General features: G+C 36.6%; 2 protein-coding genes across 2 annotated transcripts; one reads left to right on the top strand and one right to left on the bottom strand.

The window, feature by feature from the left end:
* The first annotated feature begins 1,793 nt into the window (after nt 1-1,793).
* LOC128207341 (PI-actitoxin-Aeq3b-like) lies at nt 1,794-2,775 on the top strand. The gene is made up of 3 exons (XM_052910201.1): nt 1,794-1,902; nt 2,114-2,207; nt 2,526-2,775. The coding sequence occupies exons 2-3, from the start codon at nt 2,114-2,116 to the stop codon at nt 2,705-2,707; spliced, it is 276 nt and encodes a 91-aa protein (XP_052766161.1). The 5' UTR covers nt 1,794-1,902; the 3' UTR covers nt 2,708-2,775.
* A 789-nt stretch (nt 2,776-3,564) lies between these two features.
* On the bottom strand, nt 3,565-13,858 carry LOC128208919 (arginine-hydroxylase NDUFAF5, mitochondrial-like). Its single transcript, XM_052912636.1, has 11 exons — nt 13,546-13,858; nt 10,085-10,125; nt 9,587-9,698; nt 9,008-9,114; nt 7,976-8,015; nt 6,092-6,202; nt 5,735-5,821; nt 5,462-5,522; nt 4,762-4,845; nt 4,551-4,630; nt 3,565-3,866 (listed from the first exon to the last, which is right to left on the bottom strand). The coding sequence occupies exons 1-11, from the start codon at nt 13,756-13,758 to the stop codon at nt 3,723-3,725; spliced, it is 1,080 nt and encodes a 359-aa protein (XP_052768596.1). The 5' UTR covers nt 13,759-13,858; the 3' UTR covers nt 3,565-3,722.
* Nucleotides 13,859-14,498: the final 640 nt, after the last annotated feature.

Raw genomic sequence — 14,498 nt, 5'->3', positions numbered from 1 at the left:
TGATAAATGTTGTGTGAAGTCTAGGGTAGCGTTGATGAATGTTGTGCGAAGTCTAAGGTAGCGTTGATGAATGTTGCGCGACGTCTAGGGTAGCGTTGATGAATGTTGTGCGAAGTCTAGGGTAGCGTTGATAAATGTTGTGCGAAGTCTAGGGTAGCATTGATAAATGTTGTGCGAAGTCTAGGGAAGCGTTGATGAATGTTGTGCGAAGTCTAGGGTAGAGTTGGTGAATGTTGTGCGAAGTCTAGGGTAGCGTTGGTGAATGTTGTGCGAAGTCTAAGGTAGCGTAGATGAATGGTGTGCGAAGTCTAGGGTAGCGTAGATGAATGTTGTGCGAAGTCTAGGGTAGCGTTGGTGAATGTTGTGCGAGGTCTAGGGTAGCGTTGGTGAATGTTGTGCGAAGTCTAGGGTAGCGTAGATGAATGTTGTGCGAAGTCTAGGGTAGCGTAGATGAATGTTGTGCGAAGTCTAGGATAGAGTAGATGAATGTTGTGAGAAGTCTAAGGTAGCGTTGATGAATGTTGCGCGACGTCTAGGACAGCGTTGATGAATGTTGTGCGAAGTCTAGGGTAGCGTTGATAAATGTTGTGCGAAGTCTAGGGAAGCGTTGATAAATGTTGTGCGAAGTCTAGGGTAGCGTAGATGAATGTTGTGCGAAGTCTAAGGCAGCGTTGATGAATGTTGCGCGACGTCTAGGATAGCGTTGATGAATGTTGTGCGAAGTCTAGGGTAGCGTAGATGAATGTTGTGCGAAGTCTAGGGTAGCGTAGATGAATGTTGTGCGAAGTCTAGTGTAGCGTAGATGTATGTTGTGCGAAGTCTAAGGTAGCGTTGATGAATGTTGTGCGAAGTATTGGGTAGCGTAGATGAATGTTGTGCGAGGTCTGTTGTATGTTGGTAAATCAATGTTATGCGAAGTGTAGGGTAGCGTAGAAATATGTAGCACGAAATATGGGGTATGGAAGATGAAAAATCGTTGTACGACGTTTATGGTAGCCTAGATGATCGTTGCACCACGTCTCGGGTAGCCTGAATGAATGTTGCGCCACGTCTCGGATAGCCTAGAATGTTGTGCCGCGTCTCGAGAAGCCTAAATGAATGTTACGGCGCGTCTCGGGTAGCCTGAATGAATGTTGCGCCACGTCTCGGGTAGCCTTGGTGATTGTTGCGCCGCGTCTCGGGAAGCCTAAATGAATGTTGCGGCGCTTCTCGGGTTGCCTACATGAATGTTGCGCCGCGTCTCGGGTTGCCTACATGAATGTTGCGGCGCGTCTCGGGAAGCCTTAATTAGTGTTGCACCATGTCTCGGGTAGCCTGAATTAATGTTGCACCATGTCTCGGGTGACCTAGATGTATGTTGCACCATGTCTCGGAAAGCCTGAATGAATGTTGCGCCATGTCTCGTGTAGCCTAGATGAATGTTGCGCCATGTCTCGGGTAGCCTGAATGAATGTTACACCATGTCTCGGGTAACCTAGATGATTGCTGCGCCACGTTTCAGGTAGCTTAGATGAATGTTGCGCCACGTCTCGGGTATCCTAGATAAATTTTGCGCCACGTCTCATGTAGCTTAGATTAATGTTGCGCCACGTTTCGGGTAGCGTAGATTAACACACCAATCGTAATCTAAAAAACTTATTACAAAAAACAAACAAACAGAAACTCATAGTTGGTTATCATTTCTCGTGTATTCGGCCATTTTTGTTTCAAATTGAATGTGTCCGTGCCGTCTGGCATCATAAACAGCTGATAAGGGCAATTTTAGTTTAATATTTCAAGTAATCTTTAATTTTAACCTATTTCTGACGTATTTCAATGTTTGCTTGCCTTTTAACGTTTACATCAGCTTTACATACATAATTCACCAGTGTTTGGAACTTGAACTAGAAGCTCACCTTGAAGGTTCGTGTGGAATATTTCTGACAAAAAATGAATCTTACTACAAAAGTCATGTGTAACTTGTTTTCAATGTGTCTTTAAAAATATATTTCACCCAAGACCGTTTCATTTTCATCAAACTATATACATACGTACATATATAGCGTTTTCTTAAAACGATTTTCAGTGCAATCATATCAGTGTGTCATGCATGTTTATATAAACTTTCGTTTAGATGCAGATCAAGTGCATGTTGCTACTGGTAGTCGGAACTGTGCTGGTGACGTCACAAATAGCCCCGGTGCTGCCCGTCGACGAGACGGCCATTGGTACGTCAAATGATTCACCAAAGTCATGTTCTGTTTGCTCGCTTTTCGCCACAAAACACGATAGATATACTTTACAAACAATGTGGCCTCTTCAGACATTCTTGATTCACATTTCAAAAAGCTAGTAGTGGCATACTATAGTTGCAGAACGGAATTTAAGAGTAACTACACTCCCTGAAAAACTAATTAACGCGACTTGTCTTGGTGTATATACATGTCGTTTTTCAATTAACGGCGAATTTAGAGCTTGTTCTAGCATGCATGAGTCCTTGTTCGGATATTGGTTACATAACTTAAAATGGTATTTCCCTGTATCAGCGTGCCAGGAGCCAATGGTTGCGGGCCCGTGCAAGGGCTTCTTCCCGCGTTTTTTCTACAACACGGACGAGGGGCTGTGCCAGAAGTTCGTGTACGGTGGTTGCCAAGGCAACAGCAACAACTTCATGACTCAGGAAGATTGTGAGCAGCGCTGTATCCAGGCAACCACACCCACAAAATGACAATGCTCGTCCATTTTACAAATGTTATGTTTGAACGTGTTCAGCTTACAAATAAATAATACAGAATATGTGCTTATTTTTACATGCAAGTTTTAATACATGTATATCTTACTGACCAAACATTAAGACGATCCATGAAGTACGGTTTGTAAGTTTACATGTGTACGGTTTCTAGCGCTGTAACTAGTAAACGGTACCTCTGAAATGTTGTATTTCAATGCCTATTACGTTGATATCATTGTAGACTCAGTTTTATATATAAACCGTTCTTTTCTGTGATATATAATACGACTTCTAAGCTCTATTCAAAGCATGACTGTAATCGATCATGCAAATGCAGCCTTCGTCGCTGTTGTTCTATGAAACTTGCAAAATGCGCATGAATAATACGATGGAATGCCAGCTCGATTCTCAGAAACGGCTCAAGGTATTAGATGTACAAGCATATAAAACAGTGATGCCTGGTGACCCCAATATTGGTTTCCTATCAATTGAAAGGGGATTATGTGTAGAGGAAGAACATGTACGAGATATAATAGTGATAAAATACATGTACTTCAAACACGCTGTTTTACGTTGAAAGATTAAACAATTGCTCATTCCACTTCCGATTTCAGTTGAAATAAAGAACAAAAATACAAACTACCGTCATTATTTATCTGTTACGGTTGTTTGTCATTCATTTTACACATCAGTGAGCAAGAACCTTTCAAGTGATACCAAAATAACACAGGGTCACCTGTACCAATGGCTGGATGAAATGAGAAGGTTATGTTTTACACCAGATACCTTAAAATCAAACTTTGCTTCGAGATTATTAGATTATTCACTTGGACGTATGCATAAACTAGACAATCTTGATAGTAAAAAGGGTTTAATATCTTCATTTATTGTCGACATATGCATTAAAACAGTACACACAGCGAGTCTTGTTCTACGCAGCACCAACTGTACAATGCAAGCAACTCATTTATAAAATCTAAATGCTAATATTATATCTAACTGGAGATTGCAATCATGTTTTATTCGGGTCGTCTTTTTCCATGAGTTTTTCAATAGCTGCACGTATTTCATCTTCTGTCATGTTTTCGTTTAACTCTGTGATATTGGCAATGTCTTTAATGGATGCCTGCTGGGAGCCTCTCTCAGCTGGCCGCCGCTGGAACACACAATAAATCTAATAGGAAAAACATCCATCAGGGCGGAACGAAACATACAGCATCAATAAAACTAGCAATGCAAATGCATCTAGTTCTGTAAGAATTAATGGTCAAATACTAGAAATAACAATACATTCAATTGATGTTGATTAACGCGCAAAACATATGATATAGAAATACAACTGTACATGAACATGGATAAAATATTATTTTAAGGCTGCAGTCTCACAGATATACCATTTTTACAACTATTTTAATTTTTGTCTTGGAAAGAGCAATTTTTTGCGTAAATATCTGCAAACCAATGATAAAAGATTGCTGACAAAAATCAGATCGCATATGTTCATATTTTCGTTTAGAAATTAATGTTTTAAGGCCTAAACCGTTACTAACGTTTAAGAAATATACATAAAACATCAATTTTTGAACTTAAACATAAAACTCTGTGATCTAATTTTGTCAGCAGTCTTATATACATGTAACTGGTTTCCATGGATATTCGCAAATATTGGCTCGTTCAAAGACAAAAAAACAAGTTGTCAAAACGTTCAATCTGTGAGAGTGCAGCACCATGTACATTTTTTAATCTTTAGGCTCAAAGTCTGAGAAACAAACACAGCCTTAGAATAGTCTTAATACTCCTAAGTATTTTGAAATCTAATGAATTTCCCAACAAAACATACGTGAGAAGGATGGGGCTTCCACCCGATAAAGTAGATAATCTGAAATGTGGCCTGAACGCCTTTCTCTTCACCGTACATTTCTGAAACACATCAACATATATTGGTACGTTGTAGAAGCAAGTACTCATGATGCCAACAAGGTGTAAAATGTAAAAGATTGGTCAATGTAACTGACCGAAATTATATCCGATATTCATGTGTCAACTCTTACCCTTGTATATGGCGCTCGCAGCCGCGATGGTATCTCTGCGCAGGGACAGTTTACGTGACCACGCACAGTTGTTCTCACCCATACCTGCAGCGGGGAGAGGAGGGTACATTCGTTGGTAGATTGTATGGCAATACATAGGGGTTTCGAGATGACCAAGCAAGCGGGTAAAAACCAAGGAAACTGGCCCACTGTCCACACGGCTATTTTTATGCTTCCCCTTTGAACTTTACAATGATAGGTATTCAAGACCCCGCCTACTTCCAGTAATTTACCTTGCTTCTATTTATCAAAATAAAAAAATGTAAAATTATTGTACAAGAACACAACATCTCCAAGATACTGTTGAGAGGATTTGGTCATTAGCTTTATAGTATATATTATCAAATACATTCAGTTGTTTCCACATTTGATGCATTGTCAGATATTTTACTTTTCATACATGTTGTTTTTAGATTAAATACATGCACTTTGTATCATTAACTCTAAATGACTATAAGTATATCCCATGGCCGAGAGTGTAAGGTAGGTTCACCGAGCGTAAGGTGTTTTGCGGATACGAAGTGTGAAGTTTCCCAGAACACCCTAAGTCGGGACGAACCCATCTTACATGTGTGGCAATGGTAGATGTTTCTTCCACCTCAGTTCAACAAAATGTAATAACAATGTAAATTATACCATTATTTCGATGACAGTATCCCACCTTTTAGATCATGCATCAGCTCATATATTGATGGGTAAACTATCCTCATTTCATCAACATCCTGCAAACAAAACAAAACGGTTTTGGTTTTTATGTAACAACAAAGAATGCAACACCATCAAACAACAAAGACATGTAGAGTTTTCAAATTAATATCAACTTCAATACTCCTGTTTATGTGTGTTATTGTCACACTGTTTGTTTTCCAGTAACTATTCTTTCTTGATATGTTTTGGTGAGCAGTACATTAAAAAGGAAGAGTTTTGAGCATACCAGTGTTGTCATGACGTAACCGGCCCGTGACAGCAGGTTTCCAAGGTCACGCGCGTCTGTGAACGGGGACACGTGGGCAGCAAACCCCTGCACGTGCACAGGTAATAGGTGTTTAAAAAATATACTTAGACAAACAAAGGATTTAGATAAATAAATAATGTCTAATTGACATGGTACGTTCATACATGTAGGTAGATATACATCAAGATATAAAATATATTCAAGTTGGAGAGTCTGGATTTAAGTTAAACATGTATGAAGCCATTCTCAGATAACTTGAAACCTTTATATAATGTATACACATTAGCTTGTAAATGCTCATAACCAGTCTCAACATGATGAAAGCCAGCGCCTCACCCCCTCGCGCTCCTGTTCAGCCAGCTGAAGCGCAACGCGGAGTTCAAACAGCGTGTCTCCACCGAACATGCAGCCTAAAAATACCCCATCCTGCTTAAGTGCACGGAAAACCTGCAATTCCATAACACGTTTACGCTGTTATAAACATCTTTATATACTATGTTGAAATAACGAATGTAACAGTACAGTTTAGCTGTTCCCGATGAAAACGAAACTTTTTTAGACAATTTTAATACACATGTACATGTATTATATTCTAAAAAAACATTCTTAAATAAAATTGTCACTTAAAGACTGTCTAACCGAACTATAGAAATTAAACACAAGTGTCATATACATATACGCTGGGTACTCTACTAGTATGGTGCACGGTAAGCCTGCTGGTTACTGTTCAGATATTAAAACTAAAAATGCATAAATAGTAAAGATATAGAATGTCCAGTATAATTGTTTATTACAGTGTAAGATCGTAATTCATTATATGTTAAATTTCAGTCGAATAAAATCCATATTACACGATGTGTTTTCTGATTCTGTATCAAACAGTTGTTTAATGCGCATGCGCAAGTCTACTTCCGCAAAGTTTTAATTTAATTGCTTTTGGAATGAAACCGAGACTTTTTCACTTCTTGTTTCTTGCGAAAGGATGGACTTTACGAAAACAACTCGAAGACTAACATGATAATCCCTCTATAAGTTCAGCGAGTGAGCACCAACAGCTATAGTTCACTTGCTTATGGTGTAACGGGGGCATAATAGGACATAACATGACATAATTTTATTATTGTATTTGTGTTCAGAAAAGCACTCCAAATTGTATGCGAACGTAACGTTGTTTAAATTGCGTTTGAGCCCTGTGCGCGGCTACGTTTGATTTGAAAATGTGTTTGAAACAGTAAAATATCACTTTTAGTTCACAGACAAATCTTTTAAAAATAACTTGAAAGCATATTATATAGAAGATATTTGTTGATTTCATTGTAAGTTCGTAACTTATATAACAAGTGTCATCGAAAAAAACATTTTCACGACCGGCGAAGCCCACATTTTGGAGAGTGTTTGCTACGCCGCACTCTGTGGGACGCTCCTCACGTAATTTTGATCGCTGGTGACGGAGCTGTCATTTCTATTTCCAGCTCGTGAAGAAATAGTTCTCCAGGATTTTTTTTAAAGTTTATTCTTTACTCGTATTTGAGTGCAAACATTTAAAGTACATTCATCAACACTATTATAACTGCATTTATGTTCCAAATAAGGCCAGTTAATGCACGAAAGTACTTTTTAATTGAACAGGACATGAATGCATCACAAAGTTACACTTTTCGCCATTTACTAAATGTAAATTGGTATGGTCGAACGCGCAAGGTAAACAAATGTAAATTAACTTTGGATTTCAATGTCAGGGATCAGTCTGATTCGCTTGAAGACGGGTCGTTTTCCAGATGAAGAGTGAAGACCACGCTTGTTTTGGGGGAAAAATAAATCAGCTTATTGGTGTGTGAATCTCCCGGGAAGTTCGTACTGCAGTCATTCAGTTTAGAAAATTCTTGATAAACGATGTAACATGAATCCATGATTGAGCAGTTGTTTCCGTCAATACGGCAAGATAAAACCCATAGGCAATAGGTTCGGACTTGAAAAGAACTTATATCAATATGTTCTAAAAGTTTTAAACACTCGTCTAAATATGTAATCCTTATCTTTTGAACTGTATTACTATGTAACATATAAGGGACGATTTCTCCAAATATGGTATGACTTTGTCACGATACGACTTCGTGCTGACCTTGGCCTAGCTACGCTCCTGATGCCATGCACGAATTGATATTCAAATATGACCTTTAAGCCTCCACCAGCCTGTTGAAGAATGATGCCAGTGATTACCTGTTTGAAACATCCTGGAAGGTCATTTACCCAGTGGAGACTGAAAGTGGAGCAAAAAAAAATGTGAAACAGTTGATCATATGAACTGGTGGATCTTGAGATTAAAAAGGCCTTGTAACAACAAAAGTCAAATGGCAACAATGATTATATTCCCTTCAATATGTATTCACTTTAAGTAATGAACTAGAAATCCGCGAATCGGATGTATCGCCTGTTAGGAGCACTAAGGCAACCATAACATTGACCTTTGATTCCTAAATTGACAGCGGTTTTCTACAGACCAAAAGTAATGCGCATATTAAGTTCAAATGGCTTCGCTCATGTTTTTGTAAAATGCATTTTGTTTTGTTTTATAAAACGAATTCATTAGGAGTGTTATATATAACTAAGATACCAAAAGCTGAAACCCTTCAGCAAATGTTTATATTTGGTCAAAAATCGTCTTTGAAGACCACAATTTTCATTCGCGTTAATAACGCCAAACGGCTATGAGCGACTGTTATTGCGTGATTGGTTGGTAGACCGTATCACCTGATGTTATCAATGTATTGTAAGAAGGTCTATCACTATCATATCATATCCATAGCTTATATATCACTTTCATATTAGTCCTGGTGGCCTACTGGTATAAGCGTCCATTTTTTCTTGACTTTACAGGCGTATGTTCGCATCAGTGAGTAAAGAATCCGATAAAATAAGTGTTTAATGCATTATAGGGAGAACTTATTTTTGGTCCAAAAACATTGGCAAATACCTTAAAGATTCTATAAAAGATTTTGATCAGATACGGAAATTGGAATGGAGTGGAAAAGTGACGACGACGAACAAAATAATCTCTAAGTGTCTGCTATGCTTCGCAGGCGACACTATAAGTACAAACTTTAATAGATACAATTTACAAAAAATAAAGGAATCCCAGAATATTTAGACATAATTTTTCATTGTAAACTTAAAAGATTTTAAAAAATCGATTTGTACAATGTTATCATGCCTAAGCACTAAGAATAATTTAAGTAAGCATCAAACTATTACCTTAAACTACTAACAACAATATCAAGTGAGTTATCTTTAAATGGGAAGTATTCTTCATCAGCAACCAGTCGATATGTGGGAACTTCTGGGGACACCTCGCTCTGTTCCTGAAATTTTTATTTTACTGAAACGCATGTATATACATGGCATCATGAGTATTGATTATTTGCTTAAAAACAAGTGGACTTACACTCTTTCTACAGTTTGAGTGTACTAAATTGTCTTATCTGGTCATGTCTTTAGTATATACAGTCCTTATGTATGTTTTGGCGTTTATGCACAACAGTTACATATACATATATACACGTAATACTCAACAAACACAGCCTTTTAATAATAGTAATAGTGCTTTTAGTTTCTGAGTAGGTTTAGAACTTTTGGTTGGTGAATTTGACCGAAATCAGTTTCCTGTATAAATATTGAGTCTGATTATGATAAACTCGGGTGATTCTAAATCAGATCTAAAAACTAATTTTTTTTCATCTTATTTTTAAAATTGTTTACACTTGTAAGCAGTGTTAAGGTTTTAACAATAAAAAAACTAAGTTATAAGGAACGACATTGTTAATTGTTTGATACCAGCATTTTTTTTGACAGTTCACATTGGTAGATAGTTTTCACAGTGTCTTTGAGAAGGTGTTTGGAGACGTAACCCCGGCCACAGCCCAGGTCAACAAGAATGGGAAATTCCCTGAAATACAACAAAGTCTTGTGACTTCAAAATCAAGCCTTGTTATTTTTGTGGTTGTCTTCTTGGGTTTAAAATTAATGTAATTGATTGTACAACAAAACATTATTTTACAGTTTATGTCAAACATAAATAATATTTATGTTTGACATAAACTGTAAAATAATGTTTTGTATTCGGGTCAATTTTGACATTCGTTTGCATCCCTAATAAATATACATGTAGTATATCAAGAAAGTTTAACAGTTTCAATAATAAAAATATATTGTTGTAAATAAAAGGTCAAATATATAAGAAGTAAAAATGATTAAAAAGTGTTAAGCTTTAGGTAATATTTTTGTGTCAAAAAGCAGACACAAATAGGATATACATTTATAGTGTGTAATCACCTTTTGATATCTCCAACCCTGTCTGCAAGTCTGTACCCAATCTGAAATAGAGATAAAAGTGCATATACATGTGCTGCAGTGAGCACGCAGTGACACTAATGTTCAATCTGAGGCATAAAAGTATCACTATTAGTGATAAATGATAAAAAGTATTTATGAAAGTCCTCTTCTTTGTCTGCAGTCCAATATAAAAAAATCATATTTTGGTTGGGAAAACTACATACAATATAAGCAATGTTATACCCTAGCTGAAATAATGGGCATTCAGATAAGAATTACTTTGAGTTAGTAAGACAAAATTATCATGTACAAACATAAGTCTTTACAGCTTCTAAACAAAGTAAGTTTTTTTTATCATTTGACATTTTAGGTGTTTCCTAGGTGTACAAAAGGATTCTTATCTACTACAAGAAGCATCAAGTTACTTGAGCAAGAATTTGTTATCCAATAAATACATTTTGTCAAATAAATAATATTGGTCTTGGTCTGGGAAACTCCTGGGTACGGCAACTCCGATAGGGCAGTTGTCAACATCCCACCGCTGCCACCATTTGTAACGTGCGACGTCAAACAAACACCAACAGATCCCTTCAGAGAAAAGCATGCTCGACCCTGAAGGGGTCCGCTGGTCTTTATACTATGAATGCACATCCGCCGCCTCCAGCGGACTGTTACATTATCCTCCTTATTGGTTAAGCCAATCAAAATAATTCATCGACATTATTCAAAATAAAACTGACTTAGCTCTAATTTCATTGACTTTGCTAGACTCAGCTAGTGTATCATGCAAATATGCCTTATTCTCTTTAACATAAACTCATTTAATCTACATTGACATCTTTTTGTATTTTAATATTACTTATGCGTGTTAATTCATTGACTTTGTTCAAAATCAAACTGACTTTGATTGACTTTGATTGACTTTGCTAGACATTGCTTGACTTTGCTATAAGTTGCCTGACCTTGCTCGACGTTGCTTGAATTAGATATTGTATTGTGCAAGTATTTTCGTTCTCATAAAGTCTTTAATTCAACAAAGACATCCTTTTGTATTTAAATATTACTTATAAATGTTATAAATACCTTGCTCGACGTAGCTTGAATTAAAAATAGTATCGGGCAAGTATGCCTAATTTTCGATCTCATAAAGTCATTTATTCAACAAAGACATCCTTTTGTATTTGAATATTACTTCTGAGTGTTAATATATTGACTTTGTTCAGAACAAGAGATGTTAGTGAAACATTTATGCCCCCTTGGGAGCCAAATTGTTAGTAGGATTTGGACACTTAAATAAAATATGGACAATCAGAAAACCTTTTTTCAGCTTACAGTCACACTGACCTTGACCTTTGACCCACTGACCTCAAAATCAATAGGGTTCATCTGCTGGTCATGACCAATAAGCCTACCTAGTATGAGGTCCCTGGGTCAAAGCGTTCTCAAGTTATTGATCGGAAACCGTTTTTCATGTTAAGGTCACACTGACCTTGACCTTTGACCCACTGACCTCAAAATCAATAGGGTTCATCTGCTGGTCATGACCAATACACCTACCAAGTATGAGGTTCCTGGGTCAAAGCGTTCTCAAGTTATTGATCGGAAACCGTTTTTCATGTAAAGGTCACACTGACCTTGACCTTTGACCCACTGACCTCAAAATCAATAGGGTTCATCTGCTGGTGATGACCAATACACATACCAAGTATGAGGTCCCTCGGTCAAAGCGTTCTCAAGTTATTGATCGGAAACCATTTGGTATTCCGACCGACCGACAGACAGACAGACCGACCGACCGACCGACCGACCGACCGACCGACATGTGCAAAACAATATACCCCACTTTTTTCAAAAGGGGGCATAATAAATCTAAATTTGCTAGGCTTTGCAAGACCTTGCTCGACGTAGCTTGAATTTGATATTGTAGGATGCAAGTATGCCCAATTTTCGTTCCAATAACGTCAATAATTCAACAAAGTCATCCTTTTGTATTTGAATATTACTTCTGAGTGTTAATATATTGACTTTGTTCAGAATAAACTGACTTTGCTAGGCTTTGCTAGACTTTGCGCGACCTTGCTCGACGTAGCTTGAATTTGACATTGTAGCATGCATGTATGCCTAATTTTCTTTCTCATAACAACAATTATCCAACAAAGACATCTTTTTTTTAAATATCTTACTTATGAGAGTTAATTCATTGACTTTGTTCAAAATATCTCTGACTTTGCTAGAATTTGCTTGACCTTGCTAGACATAGCTTGAATTAGAAATTGTATCGTGCAAGTATGCTGTATTTTCATTCTCATAAAGTCATTTATTCAACAAAGACATCATTTTGTATTTGTATTATACTTATGCGTGTTAATTCATTGACTTTGTACAAAAAAAAAATGACTTTGCTTCAATTTACTTGACTTTGCTTGACTCAGATATTGTATCATGCAGATATCATGCAAATTTGCCTTATTCTCGTTCACAATAAGTCATTTATACGACAAAGTCATCTTTTCGGGTTTAAATAACGATTATAAGTGCTACTAAACTTACTTTGTTAAAAATAAAACTGACTTTGCTTGACTTTGCTAGGCTTTGCTTGACTTTGCTAGGCTTTGCTTGGCTTTGCAGTGTTTAGTAGGACCGCATTATTATGAACGCACATGCGCCACCTACAGGGGACCATTACAGTTGTACTATGAACACACATCCGCAGCCTACAGTGGACTGTTACATTATTATGAACGCACATCCGCCACCTACAGCGGACCTGTACACAAATATAAATCACATTGTTGTGAAAATCTGGGCAAAATAACATTTTGGAAGCTGAATAACCATTAAGTTACTGCATAAAACGCATACATATACTGCTTGCAGTTGTTTGAGTACAACCACACAAATTAAATGTGTCCAACAATGCTTGAAAATCACAATTGTAAGTGTAAATAATACAAATTACTGACATTACATACCATGGACATTACATTTATAATTTTAGGGGAATCACCGGACCATTCTTGAAAATAAGATGGACCAAAAACATGTAACTCAGTGAATGATATCTACAAGTAGTCTCCTGAAGCCTTGTGCACAACTTTACATCCCAGTGTGACTATATGTGTGTTTGTATCTGTGCTTGATAACTTTGTGAAATAAATTATTTCTTTTAAAATGTGTTTGGTTTCGTACAACTGTTATAGTTGTAATTTCATACATCAGGGACATAATTATTTTATATATTGTTTTATGAAATAAAATTTTATTTAAATATTTACTATCTTGTAGGTGTACACAGGCCTCTAAAACATAATGGATTTTCACAGGAATATGACAATGGTCACACAATATTCACAGAATAACACTTTAAATGGTTAACACAATTTTATAAAAAGCAAATCCCAAAGAATAATATCAGGGTGTTATTTTTCCTTAATTATCACACATTCCTAACATTCCATTACCTCTTCTTTTATGTATTCATATATTTTATAATCGTTCATAAGTGCAGTTCTATCTCTCTGTAGACGTTTTGTTTTTCTGTCAAAAACATTCATTCTTATCTCTCCTCTTTCCAGTGAGCTAAGACATCGCCTATCACACTTAAAAATTGACTGTCTATTCACAGACAGAAGTTTGACACATTTACAAAACCGGGCACTATTTGCCATACTCATTTTGTCGCTTTTCCAAACAAAGAAAGACTTAGTAAGTAGGTTTCCTTGGAACTGTCAAAAAGTATACTTGGGCGCTGACATGTTTTCATACCGCACTAAATTTAAATTCCCAGTTTCATTGGTTGAAAAAGATGTATGTTTCCAAAAAACGCAATGAAGTTCACAAAAGCGAAACGGAAATAATGAAACTTGCATAAAACTTTAGCAGTCATTGCAAGTCTCATAAACGTGACTTACTTCAGCAACGAGTACAGGTATGTTTTTTTTATAATCACATGGATGATTGGATGAGGCCAGACAGAAGGAAGGGCGGAAGGATCAATGAAGAATGGAGAAATGAAAAATATTTTACTGAAGCAATGGCCGTATTAAAGCGTGACGTAGCATACCAAATTCGTCACCTTAGTGCAAGAACTCAATATCTGCTTCTATTTCTATATGCAGTTATTGAGTTATTGCACTGAAGTGACGCAATGTTGATTTTTAAGAATTTTTAATGCATATTCAACGTATTTGTGCATTAATTTTCCCGTTTGATATACTTTTTTCACAAAAATATAATTTGAGTTCGAAATTGTACTTTATCAATCAATGTATTGTCTGCCTTACGCGAAATTTGTGAAACAGATCTAAATCATTATATTTGACGTAACCAAATGCACATTCTGATTTGAATATGTATCGTACATATCTTTTTTATGTTTGTAACGAATATAAGTTATTCATGCACATACAACTAA

The sequence above is a fragment of the Mya arenaria genome, chromosome 11 (genome assembly GCF_026914265.1).
Source record: "Mya arenaria isolate MELC-2E11 chromosome 11, ASM2691426v1".
Lineage (NCBI taxonomy): Eukaryota > Metazoa > Mollusca > Bivalvia > Myida > Myidae > Mya > Mya arenaria.
The sequence above is the reverse complement of the archived record's forward strand: the minus strand, read 5'-3'. Positions and strand labels throughout refer to the sequence as shown.